This window comes from Phoca vitulina, unplaced genomic scaffold (assembly GCF_004348235.1).
Source record: "Phoca vitulina isolate PV1807 unplaced genomic scaffold, GSC_HSeal_1.0 scaffold45, whole genome shotgun sequence".
NCBI classification, from domain to species: Eukaryota; Metazoa; Chordata; class Mammalia; order Carnivora; family Phocidae; genus Phoca; species Phoca vitulina.
In genome coordinates, this window is record NW_022589748.1 from 2,970,984 (window position 1) to 2,997,586 (window position 26,603).

The following is a 26,603-nucleotide window of genomic DNA, read 5'->3' on the forward strand; positions in this document are numbered from 1 at the left end:
GTGCGTGCTGGGGGGCCTTGGGGGGTGGTGGGCAGGAGCGAGCGGGGGGGGGGGGGGGGGGGGGGGGGGGGGGGGGGGGGGGTGAGTCTCTGTATATGTGTGCTGAGTATGGGTACCCATGTACCTTCAGTGCCCCAGCCAGGAGGCGGTGAGTGAAGTTGTGCTGTTGAGGCTTCTCCTTGCGAATTCGTTGATGCTGTTTCTGCTTCTTGGATCTCAGGGACTTGTCAAGTGGCAATCCATTTGCTTTTTGGCCTATGAGGAGGGGCCGTGTCATCTACCCATTCACTCACTCACTAAGCATTTCTGACCATCTGTGATTGGCCAGGCATTGAGCAGAGCAGCAAGACAGGACCAGATAGGGTCCCAAGCTCGAGAAGAGACAGTGATGTGGACAAAAACAGGGGCTTTGGAATCAGACTGGGTTTGGATTGCGTCTCTACCACTGAGTGATCTTGAGGAGACTGCTTGCTGTTAGTCCATACAGCACCTCAGTGCAAACTAGAAAAGGCGTCGGCGCAGCTCAGTGGGTACACAGCACGGCCAGCCAAGTGCAGAGTGTTGGTCAGACATCCCTAGGTAGGGAAGAACGTGCACAACCAATTCTGGTGGCCCTGGCCTTGGGAAAGTTACTTAATTGCTCTGGGCCCTGGTTTCCTTAAAGAGAAGCTATGATTACCCAACATAAGCATTAAAGGCTCAGAGGACTCCCAGAGAGAACTCAGGGATGAGAGGTAGGTAGTCAACACCTGTTGAGCACCAACCCTGAGCCGGGAATGGTGCCAGCCACTTTTGCATAAAATAGCTATTTTCATTGAGAATCAGGCCAGGTGCAAAGCTGGCATGTGTTAGATTACTGCAGATGCCCCTCAATTCCTACAGGAAATAAACTCCTGAGGCCCATGTACAGAGACCACCACAATCTGCCCTCTCCAGCCTTGTCCCGCCAGCGCTCTCCTCCCCCTCACGTCAGAGTCCCATCAAATGCCCTTTGAGAACTGCCTGCCTTCATGCACGTTGCCTTTGCCAGCGATGTTCTTCCTCCCTCCTTGGCCAAACTGACACATCCATCCTTCAAGACCCCACGCCACGTGTTTTCTACTCAGTGAAGATTTCCTTGACCCGCCCCCCCCCCAAAAAAAAGCAAGGCTGACCACTCCCGGCCTTGGGTTTCCCGTTGCTAGTACGGACCTCCTCCCTGAAACCCATTACACTCTATTTTTCACTTACATTTTCGGATGTTCTTCTCCCTTACGCGACAGCGTGCTCCCTAAAGGAAAAATCCACCCCACCCCCCACCTATTGAGAACTAGTCGGAGTGCTTACAAATGCGTGTCCGTCTCCCCTCACCCCTCCTCGCTTTCCTAAAATAACGAGCAAGTAGCGCGCTCGAGAGTTTGCAAGCGCTCTCGTAGCAACTCCGGGGAGACGCTGAGGCTGAGCGGGACAGCTCGTTGGCCTCGGCCACCGCGAAAGCGGCAGCGCGGGACCCAGCTTGTAGTTACGGGCGCGACCAGCACGGCGAGCCGGAACCTCGTCTCCGGAAGCGAAGTTCACTTCACAGAAGGAGAAACTGAGGCCCCGGGGATCCGCGCCACCCCTGCGGGCCCAAACCGCACGTCCGACCACGGGGAGGCCGGGAGCGAGGTCCCCGCGGGTCGTCCCCACCAGCCCCGTGCCCGCTCCACTAACCGGCGGAGCGGCTGCACGTCTCCTCCTCCGCGCGCAGCCACCCCCGCGCTACCGCCGCCGTCGCCATCAGGGCCAGCAGCCCGAGAAACAGCGACAGGCCCATCAGCTCCGGCATCTGCGGCAGCTCCATGTTGGCAGGGCGCTGCCACCTCAGCCTCCGACGACGCGGGCGCCGGCACGCCTCCGCGGGGCCGCGCACGCACGCGGGGCGGGGTCTGGCCGTTGGCGCGTCCCGAGGGGCGGGGTCTGGCCGTTGGGCACCCTGGGGGCGGGGCCTGACCGTTGGGGCGTCCCTAGGGGCGGGGCTTGGCCGTTGGCTCGTCTCGCGGGGCGGGGCCTGATCGTTGGAGCGTTCCGAGGGGCGGGGCTCGGCTCTTCTGGTGTTTGGCTGCGAAGCTCGAGGGCAAGATCTGAAGGCTCTGCCGAGTTCTCCTCTTGAGTAATTTACTGATAATCGTTTTTTAAAGGCGCTGTTCCAGCCATCTCCACAGTGGATCCTTTCGAGGAGGCAAGGCGGGGATGAGACCGTCTGGATGGACCAGTGTGTGCCAAGACCAAAGACAGAAGGAAAATCAGGAGGCGGTTGCTAGGATCCAAGAGGAAAGTGATAAGGACCTAGACTTAGGGGTGGCCTGGAGAGTGGAGAGGAACTTGAAAAGATTTTTAACGAGATATTTTTATTTTGAAATTATAGATTCACAAGGAGTTTGGGAAAACCAACAGGAAGGCTCCCCGTACCTTCACCCAGTTTCCTCCAGTGGTAACATCTCACGTAGCAATAGTGCGATATCAAAACCGGGAAATTGGCATTGATACGGTCTACGGAGCTAATTGATAGGGTTTGAATTAGACCTGCTTGGCTGGAAAGGGAATGTTCTCAGAACAAGGAGCAGTGCCCCGTGGGCCTCCCAGCCCTGCAGCGCAGAGTGAGTTGAAATACCAGGGTCAGGGATTCCAGATTCAAAGGTTTCCGTGCCCACCAGGGAACCTCTCCTGAGAGTGCAGGCTCTTGGGCCTTTAGGAGGACCCTCTAAAGAGAAGGGCTGCTGCAGAGACCAGGTGACAGATACACCCATAAGCTCGGTTGAGGACATAGATCCAGTCAGAGAGCAGATGGAGTGTGGCCTCATTTCCTTCCCTTTTGTCCTTGGTCGGGGCGGGGGGGGGGGGGTGGGCATTGACTCAGCTGTGGGCAGTGGGGTGGGGACAGCTGGGAGGGGGTGTCCAGAACATCCTGGGGCTTTTCCTCCTTAATTTGCTATTTAGAACTGTAGACCAGCCATGAACCACTATATCACCTAGAGACAAAGCTATACTTTTTTTTTTTTAGTTTATTTATTTAAGCAATCTCTACACCCAACGTGGGGCTCAAACTCACGACCCCAAGATCAAGAGTCAAATGCTCCTCTGACTGAGCCAGCCAGGTGTCCCGACAAAGCTGTACTTTTAAGAACTTCATTCACCGAGCATTTTGCCTGTGACATTTATTGATCCGGGAGCTTTGTATTTAATTTAATCTCCCATTCCCATCCCACAGATTAGGAAACTGATGCTCTAGGAGGTGCTCATTAATTGACTTTCTAGATCACACAGGAGAAGAGTGAACGTGGCAACACATGCAGGTCTGTCTGTGACTCCAATCTTTTGATGTGGGGGACAAGGAGAAGAAAAAAATAGGGCTCTGTGGACAGCTCAGTCAAGGCTACAGAATTCTTCCACATCAGGAGTTTAGTTGATTTTTCTAGCAGCCTCTAAGGCCAGTGATACTATGAAATTAAACAAATGAAAAAAAAATTAGGCTCAGGTCAAGTGACTTACCCAAGGTCAACAAGGAAGCAAGAGATACAACTCATTGGGGTGGGTGGTAAACCGGGGTCCACTACACTCCAAGACCCATCCTCCTCCTACCTCGCCACTCGGTGGTGATAAGGCCTGGCTCTTACCCTCAAGTGTCACAGTTGGAAGCCAAGGTTAGCTTGTGGAAGGACAACCAATGACACAAAGCAGGATTTGGGAAGGCTGGGCAGACCAGGGAAGGAGCTCTACTGGGAGCTCTACCGATGGGTTTTCAGGGGCAGTGAGACTTGGCTGTATGGGCCGTGGCCCAGCATCATTGTAAATGTAAATTCTTAGACTCCATCCCAGACCTGTTGACTCAGAAATTCTGGAGGTGGGGTCCCCCGGCAATCTGTATTTTAAAAAGCCCCACTGGCTAAGTGATTCTGATGCATAGTACGGTTTAAGATCCACCAATTTAGGGGTGCCTGGGTGGCTCAGTCATTAAGCGTCTGCCTTCAGTTCAGGTCATAATCCCGGGGTTCTGGGATCGAGCCCCGCATCGGGCTCCCTGCTCCGTGGAAAGCCCGCTTCTCTCTCTCCCACTCCCCCTGCTTGTGTTCCCTCTCTCGCTGTGTCTCTGTCAAATAAATAAATAAAATCTTTAAAAAAAAAAAAAAGATCCACCGATTTAACTAACTTGAGCTCCAGACACTCGTTATTTGCAGCTCAAAGCATCTTCTTACAGTGGTTCTTAACCTTGGTTGCGTATTGGAATCACTTAAGAAATGCTGGTGGTCGAACCTTCCACACGGAAGGCTTCTGATTTAATTGGGCTAGACTGGGTCTGGTTGTGAAGATTTTTTAAAGCATGTTATTCAAGTGCACATTTAAGTTTGAAAAGCAGCTGTCAGGGATACAGCCAACTAATACAAGACTATACGTAGAAGGGGATGTTCTGTTGGACCAGGGTGGTGGCTGTGGGGATGGATGCCTACGAGGTCACCTGGCCAGGCCTTGGTAACAGGTACCACAGGGCAGTGGGATGTTGACAGGAGCTGAAGATGACTGTTTCCAGCTTGTATAAGTGTCTGGATGGTGGCACCCTTCCTGGGGATGGGGAACACGAAGAGGACCAGCTTTGAGGAGGAAGACTGTGGGCTATGGTCTCAGAAATGATGAGTTCTGGGGCACCTGAGTGGCTCAGTCGTTAAGCCATCTGCCTTTGGCTCGGGTCATGATCCCGGGGTCCTGGGATCGAGCCCCGCATCGGGCTCCCTGCTCTGCGGGAAGCCTGTTTCTCCATCTGCTGCTCCCCCTGCTTGTGCTCTCTCTCTCTCTCTATCACTGTCAAATAAATAAAATCTTAAAAAAAAAAAAAAAGAAATGATGAGTTCTGTTTTGGTTCCTTCGAGGTAAAGGGAGCTGTGAAACATCCAGAAGGGAGGGGTTAGGGTGGCAGTTGGATATGTGCTTTTGTAGCTCCAGGGGCAAAGCAGGGCAGATCCAGAAGAGTGGATCCTCGGCAGAGAGGCCAAAGGGAATGCTGTTACCCGGGGCTTGCCACAAAGTAAGAAGGAAGTGGGCCAGGAAGGGTCAGGCGGAAGAAGAGGCTCCCACAGCAGGCCCTGGGAAGGCACTGTCAGGGAGGAGGGAGAGCCTGGAGAGAATTCTGGATTCATGAGGAAAGGGTGGTTCTAGAATGAGGTCCAAGCTGGGGCGCCTGGGCGGCTCAGTCGGTTAGGCGTCTGCCTTCGGCTCAGGTCATGATCCCAGAGCCCTGGAACTGAGCCCCTCGCCAGGCTCCCTGCTCAGTGTGGGGCGGGGGGGTCGTCTGCTGCTCCCTCTCCTTCTGTCTCTCTGCTCGTGCTCTCTCTCTCAGATAAAATCTTAAAAAAAAAATGAAATCCAAGGGCCCAGGGGAAGGCAGGAAGAGCACTGCAAATTTGGATTTGGCAATGAGGGAGTCAAGTGACCTTAGTAACAGCAAGCCAGTGTAGGGGTGAGGCTGGGGTGGAAGTGGGGAGGAGGAGACCAAAGATGGGGTGAGTGGGAGGGGAGGAGAGAAGGAGAGCAAGTGTAGATAGCTCTCTCAAGGAAAAGTGGCATCCAGTGGGGGGACACAGGGTCAAGGGGGGTTAAGGGGATGTCTTATGGGGACCTTCCTGGGAGGGTGTGCATGGGGGAAAAACAGCAGAGCACACCGTTAGGATTTTTTTTTTTTTTTAAAGATTTTATTTATTTGACAGAGACACAGCGAGAAAGGGAACACAAGCAGGGGGAGTGGGAGAGGGAGAAGCAGGCTCCCCGCCGAGCAGGGAGCCCGATGTGGGGCTCGATCCCAGGACCCTGGGATCATGACCCGAGCCGAAGGCAGACGCTTAACGACTGAGCCACCCGGGTGCCCCCACCGTTAGGATTTTACCTCTCAGCCACTTCAAACCTTTGTCTGCAGCAACAGATAGCCCTCCAGGCCTGGGTGCACCTGTTCCCTGCACCGTAGAGAGAGCTGGGTAAAAGCAGAGACTAGAGTCAGACAGTAACCAAGCAGCCCTGGGCTAGTTAACCTCTCTGTGCCTCAACTTTTCATCTGTGAAATGGGGATTATAAATAATTACGCTAACTTTTTTTTTTAATATTTTATTTATTTGATGGATAGCACAAGCAGGCAGAGACGCAGGAAGAGGGAGACGGAGAGGCAGGCTCTCCACTGAGCAGGGAGCCCAACGTGGGGCTTGATCCCAGGACCCTGGGATCATGACCTGAGCCGAAGGCAGACGCTTAACGACTGAGCCACCCAGGCGCCTGTGATGACTCTTATAATAAGAGTGCTTTATGCCAGTCACTGTTGTAAGTACTTTATATATATTTACCCTGAAATCCTCACAACTGGCCCTTAGAGGTAGATGTTAATATATAATAAGTGAGTTCATATACATACATAAAGTGCTTCAAATAGTGCTTGGCACAGAGTAAACATTAGATGAGTGTGTAGTTAGTATTGTTATCTGTGTTGTGATTCCACACAAATGAGGGGAAGTCAATGGCCACGGAAGCATCTGTGGAAGTCCTGAGATGTAAGAGGCTTGAATCAGCCCCATGAGGAGAGGGATCCAGCAGTGAACAGAATCCCCAGCACCAAGATCATCGTCTGGTTCCCAGTGGGCCCTCAGAAAAGATTTGTTCAAAGCTCAATAAAAGAATCAATGAAATACTGGGGCCACTCACCCCAATTCCCCATCTGAAGTATCAGTTCCTTCTAAGACATCCCGACCAAGTGGCCGCCCCCCCTCCCGCTTGCACATCTCACCTAATGGGGAGGTCACCACCCCCAGTGGCAGCCTGTTCTCCTTCTGGATGGTTCCAACGGAGGGCCCTGTCCCTTCTACTCCTTGGCTCGGCTCTGCCCTCTTCCAGCTTGGAAGGTGGTAAGCCTTTCTGAACCTTTTCCTGGTCATGGAGAGAGGAATTCCAGGACGAGTGTCTGTCCTCTCTGACCAGGGTCTGTCCTCTCTGACCAGGATGATAGCAACAGCTTAAAACTGGCTTCCCTGCTTCTGTCCTTGCCCCCCTGGGGCCTATTCTTGGCTTTGCACCCGGAGGGATTCTGTTAAGAATTTACATCTGACCTCGTCCCACCTCTACTCGAAACCTTCCGGTGGCTTCCAGCTCAGAGGAAAAGCTAAGGTCCTTTCAAGGCCACCTCCCACTGCCAACTGGCTCTCTTTCCATCCCAGAGTGAGACACACTGACAGTCCCCAACAGTTTTTGGTTTTATTGGCAAGAATTCTTTACAAAATCCACACACATGCATCCACACGCACACAAGATGCCTGCCCCTGGTTTGGCTACCCCTCTGCCCTGCTCTCTCCTGGGATCAGACCTTCCTGGCCTCACCCAGGGATGCCATCCGGCAGCACCCCACCCCACACTGGGCGACCAGCGAAGGAGCAGAGAGTGGGAACCTCCTTTTCTGCCTGTGTCCTACCCGGGGGAGGCGGGAAGCAGGTGGGGGAGGCAAGGAAACAGGATCATCCCCCTTCCTCCTCCAAGCTCCCTGAGTTGCCGGCTTCAGCTCCAAGTGTCACAGCTGCTAAGGCCTTGGGATCATCATCTGGTTGAAGCTTCTCCAGCCCCATTTTGCAGACTGGAAAATGGAGGTCCCAAGAGTGAGCACGAGTCCCCCAGGTCACAGTGTTCGTCGCTGGTGGAGCAGCGACTAGAACGTAGCTCTTCCTGGCTTTCAGGAGGTGGAAGAGATTTGGGCCCTGCTAGACCCTCAGGCAGGGGGACAGCCAGGGCCTGGGGCAGGAAGGGAGTGCCCAGAAGTTGTCCCTGGAGCCCACGCCCAGGGAAAGCAGCCCCGGAGCCGCTGAGTGAGTGGCAGCGTCTGGCCCGCACTATAAAGGTTTACCAAGGGTGCCCTCTGTGACCGCCCGTGTGGCCTGCTCAGGTATACAGCCTGGATCTGTCAGGATGCTGGTAGATGTGCTCAGCTGGCGGAGAGAGTTCAAGACAGCTGGGGAAAGAGAATGAGAGAGAGAGAGAGGGAGAGGTACCTCCTGGGGTCCAGGCCCTTCCTCCGGATGCTGAAGACGAAGGGATGAGGGAGAGATAGTAGCTGGCAGGACCGTCAGCCCTTCTCAGGACTCTGTCTGCAGGTGTCCTGGAGGCCGGGGGACCATCCAAGGTACGTGGTGGGATGGCCAAAACTTTAGGCTATTCTGAAAGCAGGCTGGACCTGCGGTCTGAGCAGAGTGGACCTTCCTGGACGTTCCTGGACATTCTGGTGGGCAGGGGGGTGGCTCACGTACTTGGCCGGAGAGCGGGCAGGGAGCAGTACTGGTCCAGCCAAGCCAGGGAGGTCTGGCGGAGGCTCTGCAAGCTTGCAGTGGACACCATCCCGTTGAAGGACTCGAACAGAGGCCGAATGAGGACGCTGAACTGGGCCCAGGTCAAGGAGCAGGCCTGTTGATCAGCCAGGACCCTTACCCAGCTCATGCCCTGACATCTGGCCCAAACCCCGGGAAGGTCCTGGCCACGGTGGCACCTTGAACTTGGAGGCCTCCCACTGCAGCCACCCTCCCATCCTGCCACGGCCTGCCCGGCCCCTCTATGCCACCTTCTGGGCTGCGCTATCCCCTGTCCCTGAGCTTCCTGTCCCAGCTCAGCCAAGAGCTTGACCAGGTAAGGGAGTGAGAGATTCCACGTCTTCTTCAGGAGCCACCCCGCTCACGCGACACAGACTTGAGGTTCTCCCAAACTCCCCTTGGGACATTCTGTGGGCAGGGCTGTGGTCCCCTCACCCAGGGGCTCCTCCCTCGGTTTCCCTCTGCTCCCAGCGAATCACTGGGCACTCCTGCCGGCCAAGATGCCACGGGCCTGGAAGGAGGGGGCAGAACCTGTGTCCCTTCCCCTGGGTGCAGCTCAGAGCCCCTGCCTGGCCTGTCTGGCCGCCGCGCTCCCCCCACCCCCACCCCCCACGGGCCGAGGGAGGATACCACCCAGAACTTCCAGTTGTGCAGCGTCCGGGTACGGACATAGTCGTCAAACATGTCTCGCATCTGGTCGAAACGCTGGTGTGTGATGGGCACCCCAGTAGCCGGCAGCTGTTGCTGGCACAGGCTGGGGGCAGGGGCCGGTCAGGGCTGGGGAGTCGCGCGGCACGCCCCTGGCCCCAGCGCCCGCAGGCCCCCCGCCTACTTAATGGCAGCGTTGAGCTCCTCGATCTGGTCCCGTAGCTGCTGGGCCTCCTCCTGCAGGGCCGCGCGCTCCTGCTGGAGCATGGCGATGTACTCGGCTGTCTTCTGCAGCGTGGTTGCTTTGCTCACCTGCAGGCATCACCAGGGTGGGCTCAGGTGCTGGAGGTGGCCCCACTCTGGGGCCCACTGAGGCACTGGGTGGGAGGAGGAAACTGGGTGTCCAGAGGGTCCTGAGATTTGGTCTTGGGCGGGGCAGGGGGTGGGGGGTGGGGTCGACGAAGGAGCCCTGCGGTTCTGGGGTGCCGGCCTGGGCTGGGGGCTCACCTTGAGGCTGGGCTGGGCGCTGAGTGTGCTCACCAGCCCGTGCAGCGTGTCAAACCCCAGCTTGATGTTGAAGCGCCGCTTCTGCTCTGCAGAGATGTGGGTGATGCGCCGGTTCTCAGTCTTGGGGGGCAGACAGTGGGGTGAGCCTAGGAAGGAGCATGGAAGGGCCTAGGGGTAGCAAACAGATCTCGGGGTGAGGGAAAGGTGCCACCTTGTTGTTGTCTGGACGGCCCCGGCTTAGGATGGGTTGAGGGGGAGAGACGCAGACACTCAGAGTCCCCGGGCCCCGCATGGAGCTGAGCTCCCCAGACAGCCGCCGCTCACCACCTGTGGCAGGGACAGACAGACCCACAGAGAGACCGACACAGGGGAGAGGGTCCCATGGCCCTGTCCCTCTCATCCTGGCCTCAGATGTAGTCCCCGCTTCTTCCTTCCCCTCCACCCCCTGGAGTCCCCCAAGCCCTGCAAGCCTCTTTACCGCTGTGCGCTGGGGGCGAGAGCCGCTCCGCTTTGGGGACAATCAAGGGCCTGGGAGGGGCCAGTGTGGCCGGGCCTGGAGGTGGCTGGGGCGGTGTGGGGGCCGGGGTCGGGGGTAGAAAGGTGCAGGGGAATTCAGGGGCCGTCTCCTGCTGCAGTGGAGAAGGGTGGAGAGTTGGGGTGAAGCCCTGGGTCCCCCCTCACCTCCCAGTGCCCGCCATCTTACCGAGGACCCTGAGGGCCGGAGGAGGGTGCTGGACACAAGTGCTGGTTCCAGGGTCTGCTCGGGCTTAGCTGTGCATGGGCAGAAGTGTGAGGGCCACTGGGGCCAGCCTCAACCCCGTCATCTCCAAAGACCCCCTCCCTCCCCTCCAAAAAAGCTCACTCCCCTTTTGGGTTCAGGGCCCATGTCCCTAATTCCTCCCCACTTCTCCACCCCCCCCCAGCTGAGCCTGAGCCTGCCCCTTAAACTTTCACCCTCTGCTCCCATAGGCTCCCCACTTCCACATCTGGTCCCCACCTTCCCCTCTGTAGACCCCGTTCTCCCCATCTCACCTGCTGTGAGCAGCTGCGTGAGGCAAGGGTTGCTGCCCCCGGCAGTGACGGTGGGGTTGGCAATGGCAGGGGCCAAGGTCGGGGGGCTGGGCTTCCGCCCTCTAGGGGATGGGGTGGGGGGCCTGCCTCTGGGCCGCATGCCTTGGGGCACTGTGAAGTGGGGCCCAAATGTGGGCTCCAGATACCCTGAGGGCAGAAGGTCTATGGGGAAGGGGCCAGGGGCCGGGCCTGGACCCGGCTGTGGGGTGGGTGGGAAGGCAGTGGGAGCAGGCAGTGGGGACACTCCTGGGCCCTGGGGGACAGTGGAGAAGGGGAATCTGGGAGAGAAGAGAGGCTCTTCCGGCAGCAAAGCAGGGGGAGGAGCCATGGGAGGGAAGGTGGGTGGGGGACAGGGCTCTAAGCCAGGTCCCTTGGCAAGGGCCGGGTATTGGAGGAGGGGTGGGGGGACTGGCGGAGGTCGGAGCTTGGGCTTGGGGTCTTCAGGAAGGAGGAAATCAGAGTTCAGGAAGGCACTGGAGTCCAGGGGGCCAGGGCAGCTGCTCCGGGCCTGGTTGGGGGACAGACAGAGCAGGGGAGAGAGCTGGTCTTGGCAGCCACCCCGGCAGCCTCTTGACCTGGCTGAGCTCTGGACTGGGCACTGGGAGAGATAGGAGAAATGATCCCTGCTGTCCCTCCCCCCACCCCCCCACACACACCAAGGGAAACTGCAGTCTAATGAGGGGAGGGATTGGAACACACGTATGCACAAATTAGGCGTGAGAAAGAGTATCAATCTTCCTGCCCATCTTTTCATTTGCCAGATTAATTATTCCATCCAGCCACCAATCCATCCACTAACCCATCCGTCCTCCATTCACCTATTTGTCCTCTCACTTGCGAGCTAACTCATCCACCCATCTCTCCACAAGCCCACCAGTTATTAGCCCACTCACCAATCTATCTGACCGTCTCTACTTCATTCATCCATCAACCCATCGATAATCCTCTACCTATCCACCATCTGTTCACTGACCCGCCACTTCTTCAGCCACGAGCCTATTCATTGACCCACCAAACTGTCCGTCCATCTACAAATCCATCTACAGCCCATCCATCCAACCGACCACTCACCTACCCATATGGACACCAACCCATGTAAGCATCCACCCTCAACTACAACCCATCTATCCATTCACCAACACACCCATCCATCTACACATTCACTCACTGGCTCACTAGCTCAGTCATTGGGCAATGATTTAGCCAGTGCCGCTCAGGTGCTTGAACTGTGCTAGGTAAGCCTGAGCAAGGCTTAGTTAGCTCTTTCAGCGAGGAGCTCGCTGTCTAGTTGAAGAGACCTCTCAACAATGAACTACAAGAGTGCCTGAACAGTCTGATGACAGAAGGAAAAGGCGTCTGACAGAGCAGCAGGGAGGCGACCTCCAAATTGAGCCTGCGGGTTCCTGATCCAAAATGGCAGCTTCACCATGTCCTAAACACTCACACTGAGCTTCCTGTCTCTGTGTACTCCTTTGTGCTTCTCCTCCCATCTGGCTTGCCCTCTACCAGTCTCTTCTTCTGTCCAAACCCAACCCATTCACTAAGCCCAGAACCTCCCCTCCTCCAGGAAGCCTTCCATAAGCAACCCCGGTCCTGGGTGGTGTCCTCCTCCATGCCCTCCCCTCTCCACTGCCCCTCCCCCCCCGGCCCGCTGCCCTCAGCCTCCCCTCTATAACCACCTGGTCCAGTTCTGCTTCACGAGGGTCCTTCCTCCTGAGCTGAATTGCTCCCTCTCAGAGGGCAGAGATGGGGTCTCTCTCCCCCTCCAGTCCCTCTCAGTCGACCAGGCACAGGACTGGGCACTTGGGAATTACCCTATCTCCCGGACAGGGGCAGGTGAGCTAGGCAGGGCTGAGTGGGGTGGGGGCGGGAGCTCACCTGCAGGCGGTTATGCCCTGAGAGGTGGGTCACACCCGACGAGGCAGGGGGCACCTCCGAGCCCAAGATCCCACTGCTGAAGAAAGGGTCGGCCATGGGGCCAAAGCTGGGGGGCTCCGGGAAGTGTGAGGGCGTGGGCGTCGGTGGGGGACGGTAGCTGGTGAAGAAATCTGTAATTCAGACATACAAGGCGGTGGCAGTTAGGGATAAGGCCAGGCGTGGCTGGAAGCAGTGGGAGGAGAGTGGGCCTCGTGCCCTGTCCCCAGGCTGGGCTGGCCTGGCTGGCAATGAGATCAGGGGGAGGCGGGCGGGGGGGGCTTCTACAGGAGATTGTGAAATTGGGAGAGTTTCTGTCTCACTCAGGGGAAGCAGCAACAGAGGTTCGGGTGGGATGGGCCTGCACCCTGGACAGCAGAGGCTGGGTCGGGGTGTGAGTAGAACCCCCGGGAAATAGTCCTCCCACTGAGCCTTACACTTGGCTCATGGGGTCCCCTTCCCCATCCCAGGCCCAGGCCCTCCCCTCCCCCCCTCCTGTTACCGACTCTGCTGGGGCCATAGAAAGGGGCAGGGTAATAGAGACCGCCAGTGAGGGAAAGGGGTGAGGTGCATGGGGCGGAGGTCTGGGATAGGGAAGAGCCCCAGGGTGATGGGAGTTCAAGGGGTGAGCTAGAGGTGAGATGGGTCAGGAGGTCAGTGGGTCTGGGACAAGTTGGTTTGTTGGAAGGTCAAGTGGGGCCTCAAAAGTAGAGCCCGGGAGTGGGGTGAAGGACTAAGGGGGTCATAGCAGGGGTCAGAGGGTGGGCTCAGAGTGGGGCAGGAGTGGGGGGTGCTGGAAAGCCTCGAAGAGCTGGCCGGGAGGGGGCAGCCAGATTGTCTGAGGTGCGGGTTGTGTAAGCCCCAGGCTATTCTGGTTTTGGGAAGCAGCTGCCTGTGGCCTAACCACATCCCGGGCCTGGGCGCCACCCGCCCACCCGCTCCCTTCCGGGCACCTTTCTCTGACCCTGACCAGCCTTTGGTCTAAACCAGCTCCCAAGGCCTCTTGGTCTGGCCCAACCCAGCCACACAAGGCCCAGCCAAGGCCCTGGCTCCCCAGCCAGGGAAGCTGGTCAGGCCTCTCTCCCAAAGGCCACCTTGAAGGAGACCCAGGAGCGGGACAGATAAGCCCACACCCAACCCGGAGCCTGATGGGGTTAAACTTTGTATGTGCATCTTATGTGAGTCTGGTGCCCATGTGTCACTGGAAGGTTGTCGCTCTGTGGGTGTCAGCGTGTGGTCTCATGCAGGATCCATCTCTGCTATGTGTCCCCGTGTCTGTAGCTCTGTCTGAGTCCGTGTGTGCCTACCTTGATGTGAGGCCCTCCGCAGGCGCACGTCGGCTCTGTGCCCAGGTGTGTGTGTTTGTGTGTGTGTGTGTGTGTGTGTGTGTGTGAGCTTGCACGCACTCATGTGGGTCTTTCTTGACCACCTGATCAGAAAGGATCTTCTTGTCCTACTGCCTCCCTTCAACCGAGGCACTGGGTGGCAGAGGGTGAGTGGTCACTGATCCTCTATCCCCCCAGCCCCCAGAGACCGTGGGCCTCATCACTAGGCCCCTTGAGGCCTAGGCTCTAGAACGAGCCACATAGGGGGCCTGTTCCCCGCTCACTGCTGCTGCTTCCTCCCCAGCGCTCTGCAGGGCTCATGGGGTACCGAGCCCAGTCACCACCACCACCCCTGCCATAGTTTGCCCTCAACTGTCCCTTCCCCCTTGAGAGAAGTTGCTTTGTAGCCCTAGCCGGCCACCCACGGAGCCCTAGTCCCCCCCAGCTTCTGTCCCCCCACTGATCTATATCCCCTCCCTGAGACCCTCTCCTACTCCAATCCCCCTCCCCTTCCTTGAACACTCCTCCCCAAGCCCCCTCCCTCGGTAGAGTTCCGGCCTCGTCCCTGGGTTTCCTCTCAAGTGAGGAGCTCTGGGGGACAATCGAGGCAGTAGCCCTGGTGGCCTTGGTGCTCCCGGCCCTCCCTGTGTGTGCAGCGCCAGGGGGCCACGCTAGCCACCTCTCTGCATCACCCACATCCCCTACCTTTGGTTGCCCATGCTCACCGCCCCCCAGCAGCCACCCTGGATTGAGAGAAGTGGCTTCCTAGCCCCCAATTTGGTGGAGTCCGGGCAAGAGGCGGTTTCCTACCTGTGGCGGGGGTACGTGTGCCCAGACAGGACCACTGCCCTCCCAGACTGGTCTGCTCCCTGGGCTCTGCCATCAACACTTCTGCCCCCACGGCCCCCACCCTGCCCAGGGCTGAGGCAGGGGTGGGGGTGGTTCCTCATTCCCTAGTGCCCGCCCCACCTCTTGACTGACAGGCCCAGGACCCTGTGCGGAAGAAGCGGAGGGGTCATGGGAACTAAGCCTTTATCCCAGAAACCCCCTTCCTACCCCCTGGGCCTGGGCTGAGACAGGCCAAGCCTCTATGGCTACCCGACCCCTAGCAGGGTCCAGAGTCCCCTGTTCGTATGATTGTCGGGGAGAGTCTCCAGGATCTAAGCTAAGTAAAGGAAGCAATGTCAGGCAGAGTCTATTGTGAAAACAAAAAGAGACATTTGTCTACAGGTGCTCACGCAGACACGGGTATCTCCGGGAGGACACAAGAAACCAGTGACCGAGCAGCCCTGGGGTCAGGGAGAGGGAGGCACAGAAACACATTACTAAAAAAATAAAAAATAAAATAAATAAAAAAATAAAAATGCTTTACAAGATATAATTCCTGGGATTTTCTTAAAAACCTACTAAGGAAGGAGAAGTGGGTGAGGCCTCCATGAAACCAGACCGGTCAAGGGTTGATACATATTGAAGTCGGTGATGGTTATAGGAGGCTTCAGTGAACCACTCTCTCTCTCTCTCTCTCTGCGTATGTTTGGAATGTTCTTTTTTATTTATTTAAAGATTTTATTTGTTTATATTTATTTGAGAGAGAGAGAGAGAGAGAGCACGACTGGGGGGAGGGGCAGAGGGAGAAGGAGAAGCAGACTCTCCGAGCTGAGCAGGAAGCCCGATGTGGGGCTCGATCCCAGGACCCCAGGATCATGACCTGAGCCCAAGGCAGACGCTTAACCGACTGAGCCACCCAGGCGCCCCTGGAATGTTCTTTCATAGTTTTTAAAGGGAATTATGTAAATAATAAACGGGCCCAAACAAATCAAAGTCCCTTTCTCTCCTGAGATTCCCAACATGCTCTCCTTTCCTGGGAGCGGGCAGAGCCTATAGCATCCATGCCCCTGGGCCCTGGCGCCTGCTCAGGTGCCCAGTCTGGCCCTGCTCTCACCTGAGGCCACGTCAATTGCATCCCAAGTCCGGACAAAGGGAGACCAGGAAGGGCCCTCAGAAATCACTTAGACCATCCGTCCTCCCGGAGGGGCCTGGGACGGACCTGAGGGCCGGTGGTCATCCGGGGACTTTCCTCACACTCCTACAACCCCACCCAACAGGGGGCGCTGCTTCACCTGAGATCTCCATGAAGTCGTCCAGGCTGGGCTGCAGGGGCGTCAGGTCCGGCTGGATCATGTCAGCATTGCCCACGTAGGCTGGAGGGGGCAGGGGTGCCATCAGGAGCGGCAGGCGGGGTGGAGTGGGGGCCGCCCATCCCCTGGCCACCCTCCCTTGGCCGCCCGGATTCTCGCAGGCCTCGCTTTCCAGGTGCAGGCCCTTACCGTCCTCAGGGGGCAGCTGCAGGGGCGCGGAGCTGGGCTGCGTCATGGTGAAGAGCGTGTCGGAGATGTCGGACAAAAAGCAATCGAGGTCCAGCAGCTGCCGCCCGCTGGGCTCCTCCTCCGGGCCCCCCAGCAGCACGGGCACCACGCTCGAGAAGAGCTGCTCGCACCATCGCTCTGGTGGCTGCCAACCCCCTTCCGCCTAGGGAGACAGAGCCTTCAGCAGCCACGAGAGGGACACAGGGGTCCCCCACTGCCCCTCGCCCTTCCGTATGGCCCCCGCCTGGGGGATGAGGTGGTCAGCAGGTCGGGAGCCTGTGTGTGCACGGCCCTCCTCACCTCTCTCTGGAGGACCCAGTTTGCTGCCTGGAAGACCTATGGCCACCCCACTGGCCTCTGACAACTGCCCCCCGCAGACAGAGCTGGGTGGCCTGCTGAACAGATAAGGGTCCCCTTCCTGCCCCCTATACTTTTTTCCTGCCCGGAACCCCAGTTCTTGGGGACTTCTGTTCCCCCCATGCCTCCCACCACTTGCTGGGCTAACCGGAAGGCTTGGGGTCTTCCCACCACTGCGCTCAAAGGCTCCCCCTCCTCCGGGGAGAAGGGCTCGATCAGTAGAGGACAGCGGCCACACCCATTGCCTTCGTGACCCACCGTCGCCGGGCCACCGCCTTACCCACCTAGAGGGAAGCTGTCAGTTCTCTGGGTCCCGGGAGCACCCACCTGCTTTGGGGTCAGGAGGTCCCCTTCCCTGCTGGATTTACGGAGCTGCAGGAACACACAGTGGTGGACACTGGATATCTTGTCCCTCTTCCATCAGTGCCCGCCAAGGCCTCCCCTACTCACAAGCTCCCCCGGACGAAAGGGCTCCCCATTTCCCCTCAGGAGCTCCTCCGCGCTGGGAGGTAAGGAGGCGGCGAGGAGACTCTGGGCCACACGGTGGCGCTGTCAGCCTGGATCTTAATGGCAGGCGGGGTCGGGCGGTCGAGGGGAGTCCCGCCCGGGCTCTTCCAAGAGAGGCAGTGGTCCGCAGCCCCCCGGACCCCCCTCCCTCCCACCACTGACCCGTTTCTTGTAGTAGATGCGCCACTTGTGGTACTCGCGCATCACCACCTCGATGCGCCGCTTCCAGTAATTGCCCTCCAGGACCACGGCCTGGGGAGGACCAGGAGGGGGCTCAGTGAGACCGCGGGCACTGACCCCCAGCCCTCACCCAATCCGCACCTGGGCCAGCCCCTCCTGCCCCGCGCCGGGAGAGACCCGAGGGAGGGGCCGGGCTCGGCAGGGAGGCAGGCAGGCCGGGAGGTCCCGCCGCTCAGCTACCTCCGGTTTCCGGTGCTCATCAGCCTCAGGCCCCTGCAGGGGGGTCACGAAGCCACACACGGGGCTCTTCCTCTGCTCCACATCTGAGAGAAGGGGGCCAGGTCAGGGGGGTACCCGGCGCCTTCACCTCCCACCCCAAGGGGACTGGGACTCAAGTGCCACACTATGAAATCCTGCTTCGCTTCTGATGCTTAGAGAAGTGCCACCTCCTCCAGGAAGCCTTCCTGCCTGCTCTAGCACCCCCAGAGCCCCCTCTTTTATGGGACCCTGTGAAAGGAACCTCCCACACCTCCTCTGCCTCCCTTGGGAGCCCAGTAGGTGTTCAGGCAACACTCGCTGAATGGGATTGTGGGACCACAGGAAGTGAGCTGCTCCAAGAAGGTCAGACTGGCAGGCCAGGGCCTGGAGCCCTTGGTCTCCTGCCTCAGGCTCCTCGGCACTGCCCAATCTGATGCCAGAGAACCACCCCTTGTCCTCTCAGGCCACCTAGCTGAGCCCTTTCTCCACCTCCTCCACTCCCTTCCCTATCTCCAGTCCAATCTCTCCCTCCCCAGGCTCCTTCTTTGGGGCCCATAAACACATTTCAGGCTCCCCTTTACCTCCCAAACTTTCCCTTCCTTTGCTACCCCAACAATCTAATCTTCTTCCCTTTCACCCCTCTGCTTTGCCCCCAGTTCTAGAATAGTTGTCATCAGCACCTCCACTCCGTGCCTCCTGGTCTCCTCTTCACTTCCTGTGACCCAGCACCTGCCCCCACTGCCCGGCCAAGGCCCTTACCCTCCCTGGACCCAACCTCTTGGACCTCAATGCAGAGCACCCCCTCCTCCCTCGGCCAGGGAACCTACCCTTAGTTCTCCTGCCCCCTTGACTATTTTCACTGGCCCTTCTGCGAGGCGTGCCCCCAAACCCCTCTCATCTTGCCCCTTTCCAGCTGCAGATATTTTTCACCCGCCCATAGAATCTCTGTCAGGATGTCCCAAAACTTGGGGGGTAGGGAATTAAAAAAAAAAAAAAGGATGTCCCAAAACTTGACCCTCTCAGATGTTTGGAAACGTCCTTCCCAAGCCTGTGCGTCCTCTGGACAGCCAACACTGCCCCCCACAGAAACTGCCCATCGACCCCCAGCATTCCTATCTAACGGTGAACTAATCATCTCACTCCTGTCTCACTCCCGAGGATATGTGGCATTTCTGCCACTGTCCCCTCCCCTCCATATTTTTAGTCACCTCCCCCCACCGGGGGTCTGGTGACCTCCTTCATAGGCCCCACCTTGAAGCCAAACAGCTTCCCCCCACCACAGCCCACCCTCTGGTTTTATTCTTCACGGAATGCCTTTCCCTTCCCTCCTCTGCCTCACCCACATCTGCCCACCCGTCAGGAGAGCCCAGGGCAGTCCCTCTTCCAGGAAGCCCTCCCTCCTCTGAAACCCTGCAGTCTTATCTGCCTGGCTCTCCACTTGGCCTTGGCCATTTCTCTGCATGCTGGCCTCCCTGCTGGGAGTAAAAGTAGGAGCTGTTGCCCTTTAGCCTCAAATCCCTGAATCTGGCAGAGAGCTTGGCACACAGTAAGGCTTCCGGACCCTGGGACCCCCATGCAGTGACTTTTCCCGCCTCAGTCCTCAGCAAACTTCCTCTGGGACAATTAACAGACAAGGGGGACCACCCAAACATGAAATTAACGGGACCTTCAGCCTCATTTACAAAGTTCTGTCCTAAAGGACAGTCTCCAAAATGATCCCCATGGGATTAGGGAAGAGGTTTGTCCTGCTGGCTGAGCGTGGCTTGGAAAACAAAGGGATGGGCCCCTGGGTGTGTGAACTCCCAGGGGGTGAGAGTAAGGAGGGTCTCAAAGAGTAGCTGCCCTGGGTTCCCAGATGAGGACATGAGCACTAGGGTCCCCAGAGGGTCAGGTCTGAGCAGGCCTGGCTGGACCTTCCCTCCCCCACCCCGGGGACCCTGTGCTCTAGACAGAAGGGCAGTGACCATGTGGCTCCTGGGGCTGGGGCGGGCTTTATTTAACACTGTTAAGTTCATCCATTCAGGAAGCCACCTAGCCCCTTGCACCTGAGCTGGGACAGATGCTGGGACAGGGAATCCGCAGGCGAATCAGAGCACTCACGGCTTAGTTGGAGAGATAAGTAAAGCACACACATAACATGAGCTAATGCAAGGTGGGGAGCCCGCCCATGAGAGGTGCACAGTGCTCTGGGAGCTCAGAGGACACCAAGATGATTTGGGGGTGTTAGAAAGGAGGGGAACTTGGAGGCCAGGAGCCTGCAGAGGGGTGGCAGGTACAAAGGGGATGAGCCAGGCAGCCCTCCAGCTGTTCCCCCCCCTCCCTTTCCTGAAGCCCACCTTCAAACCCTCAGTGCTCGGGGAGAAGGGGTGTGCCATGTGCTGTTGCTATTATCACGATAACATTATCACCTTCGGGGAGCCCTTGTGTGTGTCAGGCCCTGTGCTGAGATATGAATGATCTCACTAAAAACTCACAGCAAGCCTCAGAGCAGGACCTACTGTTATTCTCTCTCTACAGATGAGCGATCCTTATCTAGGGAGACTAGGGACTTTCCCAAAGTCACACAGCTTGGTGGGAAGGGGCATCCTAGAACTTGACCCAACCCCCCTCTCTGTCTGACACAGAACCCAGGTGCTTCCAGCAACTCGGGCAATAGCCAGAGACCAGGGTCTGCCTGTCTGGGTGAGGTCCCTGGGTAGCATCAGCAATTTCTTCTGCAGAGAAGGGTTTGCATCCCATCCAGCTGTGTGGGGGAAGGGCAGAGAGAGCGGGGCGGTGGGGAAAGTGGCAGTGACTCCCTCTGGCCTATCAGCCTCCTGGTTAGGGTAGGTCCTGGTCCTACGTGTTCTCAGGTGAGCCATCCTACCTGTTCTCAGGTGAGGACTGGAAGCCAGCCAGCTGGGAGCAGCGAAAGGAGCTCTGGGCTCAGAGTAGGAGAGCCCTGGACTTCCAGCCAGTCACAGCTCTGTTCCTTTTATGCTCCATGACCCTGAACAAGTTACTGGCCTTCTGGGCCTTACTTGCTCATCCATAAAATGGGGGTAATAATACCTATCTGCCAGGGTTGCCAGGAAGGCTCGAATAAGATGGTTTATGAAGTACTGGGAAGCAGAGATAAATGGAAACCAGAAAACCCTCCCTCTCTCTGCTTGGATGGAATCCAGGGGACCAGGACAGAGAACACTGAATATGTTCCCTCCTGGGCTGTGTGTTCCCAGCTCAGGGTAGCTTTTGATCCTGTAGCAGGACTTGGCTGCACTGGATAAGGTCCCAACCCAGGGTGGACTGGTCTGAGGCTGCTCAGCCTCGGCTGTTTTGCCATGGAGGGTGGGTGGGTCTCGAATCCCAAAATGAATGACCGTGACCTTCTCAAGGGCATATCAGATTCACCCATCATGGGGGCTCCTGGGTGGCTCAGATGGTTAAGCGTCTGCCTTCGGCTCGGGTCCTGGGAACGAACCCCACATCGGGCTCCTGGCTCGGCGGGGAGCCTGCTTCTCCCTCTCCCTCTGCCTCTCCCCCTGCTCATGCTCTCTCTCTCTCTCTGTATCTCTGTGTCTCAAATGAATAAATAAAATCTTAAAAAAAAAAAAAAAGATTCACCCATCATTTATTCAGCACCAGCTTTGCACCGGGCCCATTCATACTTGTTATCCCCAGGCCAACCAGGAAAAGTAGGACTGTTGGCCTTATTAGGAAACAGATTCAGAGACGTTAGTCACACAGCCTGAGGTTCCACAGCCAGCGAGGGCAGAGACTGGGTAGGTAAGCAGCTCTGGGCAGCTCCCAGGTCTGCAGCCCCCTCCGCTCTACTGCATGGCCTCTCTGGGTGCTGCACCCCCCCCCCCCAGGCTCCATGCGGGCACCTGCTGGCGGTTCCGTAAGGACTTCAGAAAGGCTGGGGGAGACCCAGGCAAGATCCTTATTTTCTCCCCTTTGCGACACGATGCCACTGGCCCGGACAGCATCCAGCACCTCTTTCCACCCTGCCGTGTGAGGCACTGACTAGGCTGATGGAATGCAGAAAGGGTCTTGAACTGCCCTCCAAATCTCTGCCCACCTTAGGACTTCCAAGGGGTGACCGCTGCTGTGCCTAGCGGTCCCTGTGGAGAGCACCCTTTGGAACGCGTTCCCCTAGACCCTCTGGGGGTCAGATGCTGGTGCTGGCCCCTAAGGGCCATGGGGGTTTCCTAGGTGCCCCCCACTTACAGCCCCCCTGCTGGTGAGGCCCGTGGTGCCCACTCACACTGGATGTACCAGGCCCTCCAGATGGCGTTGTTGAGGCGGATCTTGTCTCTGCAAAGCAGCTTGAGGCCTTTGAAATTCTTCCACTTGGGAGACACCAGCTTGCCACTGTCAGAGGGAGAGGGCTGGGTCAGGGGGGGTGGGCAAGGGGAAGCTGGGGGGGGTTGCTCCTGCAGGGCTGGCTCCCCACTCTTGCCATGCACTGGGTATTCATCCATGCTGGGCCATCTGAGGGTCTCCTCCCCAACCCCGAAAATCCTGCTCCTCGCTCTAACCTGCCTGAAATTCCTACCCTGAGAGTCAGACCTTCAGAATAGGTCCTTGCTAGGGGCCCCTGCGTTCTGTGGCCGGAGCTGCTCATTCACCCACCGCCAGAACTAAAGCCAGGGCTGAAACCTGTTTGTCAGCTCCGTCCTAAAGACAATAATGCCGGTGGCCCCACAGACATCTGTCTGTAGGCCCGCTAGGGCGGGTTCTCAGACCCATTTCTTACAGAAGGCAACTGAGCGTCAGGAAGGTGAAGGGACATTCCCAAGGCCACATGGTGGAGATTCATTCAGGCCCTATGGCTTTCTCTCCACCAGTCTCACTGGCCCCCTTTGGCCCCTAGGGGATGGGGAAGGTGTTCCTGGGTGGGGAGAAGTGGCCTCCAAGCAACCAGCCTCTGTCTTTTCACTGCCCTTCTGGCGCCTGCCCACTCCGGAATCCCAGGATGGCGATCTGGGCTGAGCTGGAAAGGTGTGCCCCTTCTCAGGGGTGTGTGCAAGACGATAGCCATCAGGCTCCAAAGGAAGGCAGCTGGGATGGTGGAGTGGTGGGCACGTGCCGTGGGGAAGCAGCACCCTGATCCCGACCCCTAACCCTGACCCTAATCCTAGCCGTCAATCAAATCCACGAGGTGGAAGGGCCTTACACAGGTGAGGGGCTTGACTCTCAAGGTCAAGATGTGCCAAGTCAGTAAGGACTTCAGAAAGGCTGGGGGAGACCCAGGCAAGATCCTTATTTTCTCCCCTTTGCGATGTGACACCACTGGCCCGGACAGCACCTAGCACCTCTTACAGGCCAAGTCAACCACCCCTAAGGAGCTGACCCAGGAGGTCAAGATGCTCAGGGTCCAGACCCCCACTGGTTCCCCCCTTCTCCCTCCATCCTCATGGTCCACAAGCCAGGGTTGTACACCAGTCCCTTCTGGCCCACCTTCTCCAACCCTTGCTCACATGGGAAGCTGAGGCCCCAAGGCTCAGTTTTTCAGAACCCCAGGCCCGCTTTCTTCCAAGGCTTCTCCCTCATCTTGGGGGTAAGAGGTGGGTGGGTGGCAATCGGACTACTACAGCCCCTTAGGTGCATGGGTCACTGGGTCCCCTCTCTTCTCTGGTCTCCAAGCTCCTGTGTTTGTTTTGGGATAGGGAGTGGGGAGGACTGCCACCCCAGGGTACCATAGGCCTCATTACCCAAATAGAGTACATAGCCCATGCTTGCTGGCTGGCCCCCTCCCTCCTAAGTTAGATAAACACCATCTGTCCAGTAGGGAGACAGGGATGGGGTACACTGATACGTCCCGGGCCAGCTTCTTCTGTGGCACCTGGGGGGGACTCCTGAGTTTGTTGCCCCTGCCGGTATCCCAGCAACCTCCCAGCCCGTTCTGGTCACCCAGTTCCCCATGCCCAGCCTGCCTGCCCTCCCTCCGTTTCCCAGCTGAGGCTATGATGTGTGTGGCCAAGGCGGTGCTCAGGGAGCTGAGACAGTGAGAACATCCAAGCCTAGGAGGAAAGCATTTTGTCTGGGTCGGGCTTGTTGGCTGGGAGGGGAGGCGAGGGGCCCAGCTGGGAGCAAAAAGCCTGGTCCTAGGGTTCAAGGGCTTCTTATGACCAATAGAAAGTCTGGGAATCTTGGGGATGGGTTGGAGAAAACCTAGGACTCTTAGTTCAGCGTGACCGACCCCCCATCCCCTCTCCCATCCCCAATCTACCTTATAGGAATTCCCCAAGAGTCTCTCTGACAGAGTCCTCCTTGCTGTCTCCCAGAGGCCATGCTTTCCATAGCTAGCCAGCTCTGACCTTGAACGAGTGTTTTCTTGGAACTTCCAGCACCTGTCTCCCTGGGGCTTCCACCTACAGAATCGTGAACTGTGGGCCTCCTCCTAGAAGGGGAGTCCTCCCTCTTTCCACACTGCCCTGCTGAGGATGAAAGCCGGCCAGGCAGCCACAGACTGTCCTTCCGGTCAAGCACCTCTGGACCCCTTGCCTTGCTGTCCTTTCCCATCCAGTCACTCTCTCAGGTCACCCTGGCTTCCCCAATACTCTCCCTTCCAGGGGACCCCTATAATCAGGGGTATTCAAGGGCTAAAACACTGTCCCAGTCTGAACCTCAGATTTTTCCTCCATCGAAGAGGGGGAAGCCAAAGTCTCCTCTAGTACTGAGCCACCTCCATTCCTGGCACTTGGGCCCCCACAGAGACAGAATATTCTGGGTGTTTAGGGAGAAAGCACAGCCCTCTCCCTCCAGCTCGCCTGGGTCACATCAGATTCTAGTCAGCCTCTTAGTGGGGGCAGTTGTTGGAGTGTGCCCTAGCCCCAATCTTGCCCCTACCCCCGAACCCCTCCCTTTGGCCACCCATGGTTTGAGGTTGGATGGGATGTGGTATAGAGCAGGAAGCTAAAGTTGGGAGCAGGTGAGAAATGGGGTGCCCTGGGAGAGTCTGGGGAGGAGCGGTGCCCACATCCGGTGTACCAAGACCTTAAATGCCCTCTCCCAGTCTGTCCCATGATGTCCCAGGAGGCGGGGGGGCGGGGGGGAAGGGAAGAAAGGGACGGGAATTTGAACTTTCCACATCGGTCCGGCGCCCTGGACGATCAGGTTGCAACATGACCTGGGCCCGGGGCCAGAGCATGTGGGCCAAGGTTACATCGCCTCCAGCCAATGGGGTCTCGGCTAGGTTGCCGCGGTTGGGGGTGGGCAACACCCCCGCAATCCCCACCCCAGCTCCGGCTCCTGGTCCTCGAGGGCCGTTCTGTATCCAGTGGTTCTCAGAAGGGGAGGAGGCGCCGCAGAGGAAGAGGAATATTTGCACAGAGAAAAGATCAAGGCCGGCCCATCCCCCTTTCACCTCTATGGTTTTCAGTTGATAATTTATCCCGGCCCCTCCGCTCCTGGGAACTTTGCTCCAGGGCCCTGGGCCAGAACCCGGGTTCGCGCCCTCCCCTAGGACACAGGCGTGGGGCTAGGGCCGGGCGCGGTCCTTGCGCTCTGCGACGCGCCGAGCAGGGGTCCCAGGCAGCGTTAGGCGCTCAGCCTCGGGTGGGTGGCGACCGGGGTAGGCGAACCCAGGCCTCCAGGGCACCAACCCCCACGCGGCGTGCTGCACCCCTGCCGGGCGACCGCTGGGAAACTCTGCCAGCTCCCCCCCTCCCCCGTCCGCCCGCGGCACCCTTCTGTCGCCACCCTCGATCTAGCAGGTCAAGAACAGGTGTCCCGGCAATTGGGGAGTGCAGGGTGGAGGAGAGACTGGGTTTCGAACGACGTTGGCTATGAGTCCGGACAATCATGGGCGTGAGGAGTGTCGCCAGGGCGCAGGACTGGCGTGGGTCTGGGCCGGGTCTGCTGGGGAGGGAGCGGAGGGCTGAGGTGGTCTGGCGGATTGGCCCCCAGAGTGGAGGGTGGGGATAGCTTAGGGTCCTGGGAGCGCGAAGGATGCCCTGGCATTTCTTTGGGGGCAGAGGAGTCGGGACGGGGAGAGGGGCCCGCGGTGGGCCTATGGCGGTCAAGGTGGAGGGCAGGCGGTCCGCGCCCTAAGGAGGGAGTGAAGGTGACGAGCAACGGGAACCTGGAGGTGCGCACTCCAGGCGGAGGCCGGTGGGCTGGCCCCGGGCTGGAGGACGCTCGGGGCCGGGGCAGAGGGGTGTCCAGGATGTGGTCGGAGTCTCCGAGAGCAGCCGGGGACCAAAGTTTGGGGCCGGGTCGGGTGTCCGGGGCCCCAGCGCGTGGTCCCGCCACGGAGGGTCTAGGCTGTCGGGCCCCGGAGCCGCCCTCACCTGTAGGCCAGGCTCATGCACTCGAAGAGGCGGGTGAGGGTGGGGTCGATGCTGCGCGGCCCGAAGTCTGCGGGCCCCATGGGCCCCTCCTGGTCGCGCCGCCGGGTCAGCGAGTCGCTGTGCGGCGACGACACCATGAAGTGACCGCTGTGGATGACCTGCGAGCGGAGCAGCCCGCCCGCGCTGCGCCGGGTACTCGGGTCCTCCGAGTCTGTGTCTGAGTCCGAGTCTTGGCTGGGGACGACCCGCGGGCCGTGGAAGCCCGCGGCCAGACCCTCCAACGCCCCGGCCATGGCTTTAGTCGCCGCCGCCTCGCCCCGGCTCGGTGGAGCCGCCCGGGCGGCTCGCTAGGCTCGACTGGCCTCATTAGCATGGCCCCGCCCCTCCGCCGCCAAGAGGACGTTCGAGGGGCGGGGCCTCCGGGGCGGGGCGGGCTTAAATTAGCATAATCAGGGTGTTAAATACGAGCGTCGGCGTCCGCGAGCTACTTGCGGGTCTGGAGTTTGGAAGAGGAAGGGGTTCTCATCTCCCCTCCCGCCTTTCCTTTTGTGGTGCCCCTACTCCGCCCGAAAGGGGTCTCAAGAAGAGTTGACTACCAGTCGTTCACACCTGAGCCTGAAAGCGCCTCAGTGCCTGGGGTTCCTTGCTTCCAGGGACGCCCCCCTGTGAAGCCCCTCACCTAACTACACCCCTCCCTCCCTGCCCTCTTTGATCTCTCGGCTCACATTCACCCCCTCTCAGTCCTGCACACAGCTGGAAGCACCCACCTCTCAGAAGTCTTGTGTGGCCTGGCCCACAGGTAAGTCTCAGCACCCCCAGTTGCCATAATGATCATCACTACACCTGCACAGAGGC

General features: G+C 58.4%; 2 protein-coding genes across 5 annotated transcripts in view; both read right to left on the minus strand.

Annotated features, from left to right (window-relative positions):
* TBL2 (transducin beta like 2) overlaps window positions 1-1,863 on the minus strand; it is a 6,383-nt gene extending 4,520 nt beyond the window's left edge. Inside the window, exons 1-2 of the mRNA XM_032431046.1 lie at window positions 1,693-1,863; window positions 125-255 (exon numbers count right to left, since the gene is read on the minus strand). Coding sequence (XP_032286937.1) covers window positions 125-255; window positions 1,693-1,822 — 261 coding nt within the window. The 5' untranslated portion in view covers window positions 1,823-1,863. The remainder of the gene's footprint in view (window positions 1-124; window positions 256-1,692) is intronic.
* Window positions 1,864-7,180: 5,317 nt separating this feature from the next.
* On the minus strand, window positions 7,181-26,104 carry MLXIPL (MLX interacting protein like). 4 transcript variants are annotated; one of them, XM_032430893.1, is made up of 17 exons: window positions 25,749-26,104; window positions 21,719-21,825; window positions 17,455-17,537; window positions 17,197-17,286; window positions 16,855-16,899; window positions 16,132-16,333; window positions 15,925-16,005; window positions 12,444-12,613; window positions 10,527-11,073; window positions 10,198-10,265; window positions 9,973-10,123; window positions 9,706-9,821; window positions 9,495-9,608; window positions 9,172-9,242; window positions 8,970-9,093; window positions 8,283-8,412; window positions 7,181-7,987 (listed from the first exon to the last, which is right to left on the minus strand). In XM_032430893.1, exons 1-17 carry the CDS (start codon window positions 26,039-26,041, stop codon window positions 7,869-7,871), a joined length of 2,511 nt encoding a protein of 836 aa, XP_032286784.1. In that variant the 5' UTR covers window positions 26,042-26,104; the 3' UTR covers window positions 7,181-7,868. The 4 variants fall into 4 exon arrangements, with proteins under 4 accessions (XP_032286784.1, XP_032286781.1, XP_032286782.1 ...); XM_032430890.1 differs by having other exon boundaries at window positions 9,172-9,299; XM_032430891.1 differs by having other exon boundaries at window positions 9,495-9,614.
* Window positions 26,105-26,603: the final 499 nt, after the last annotated feature.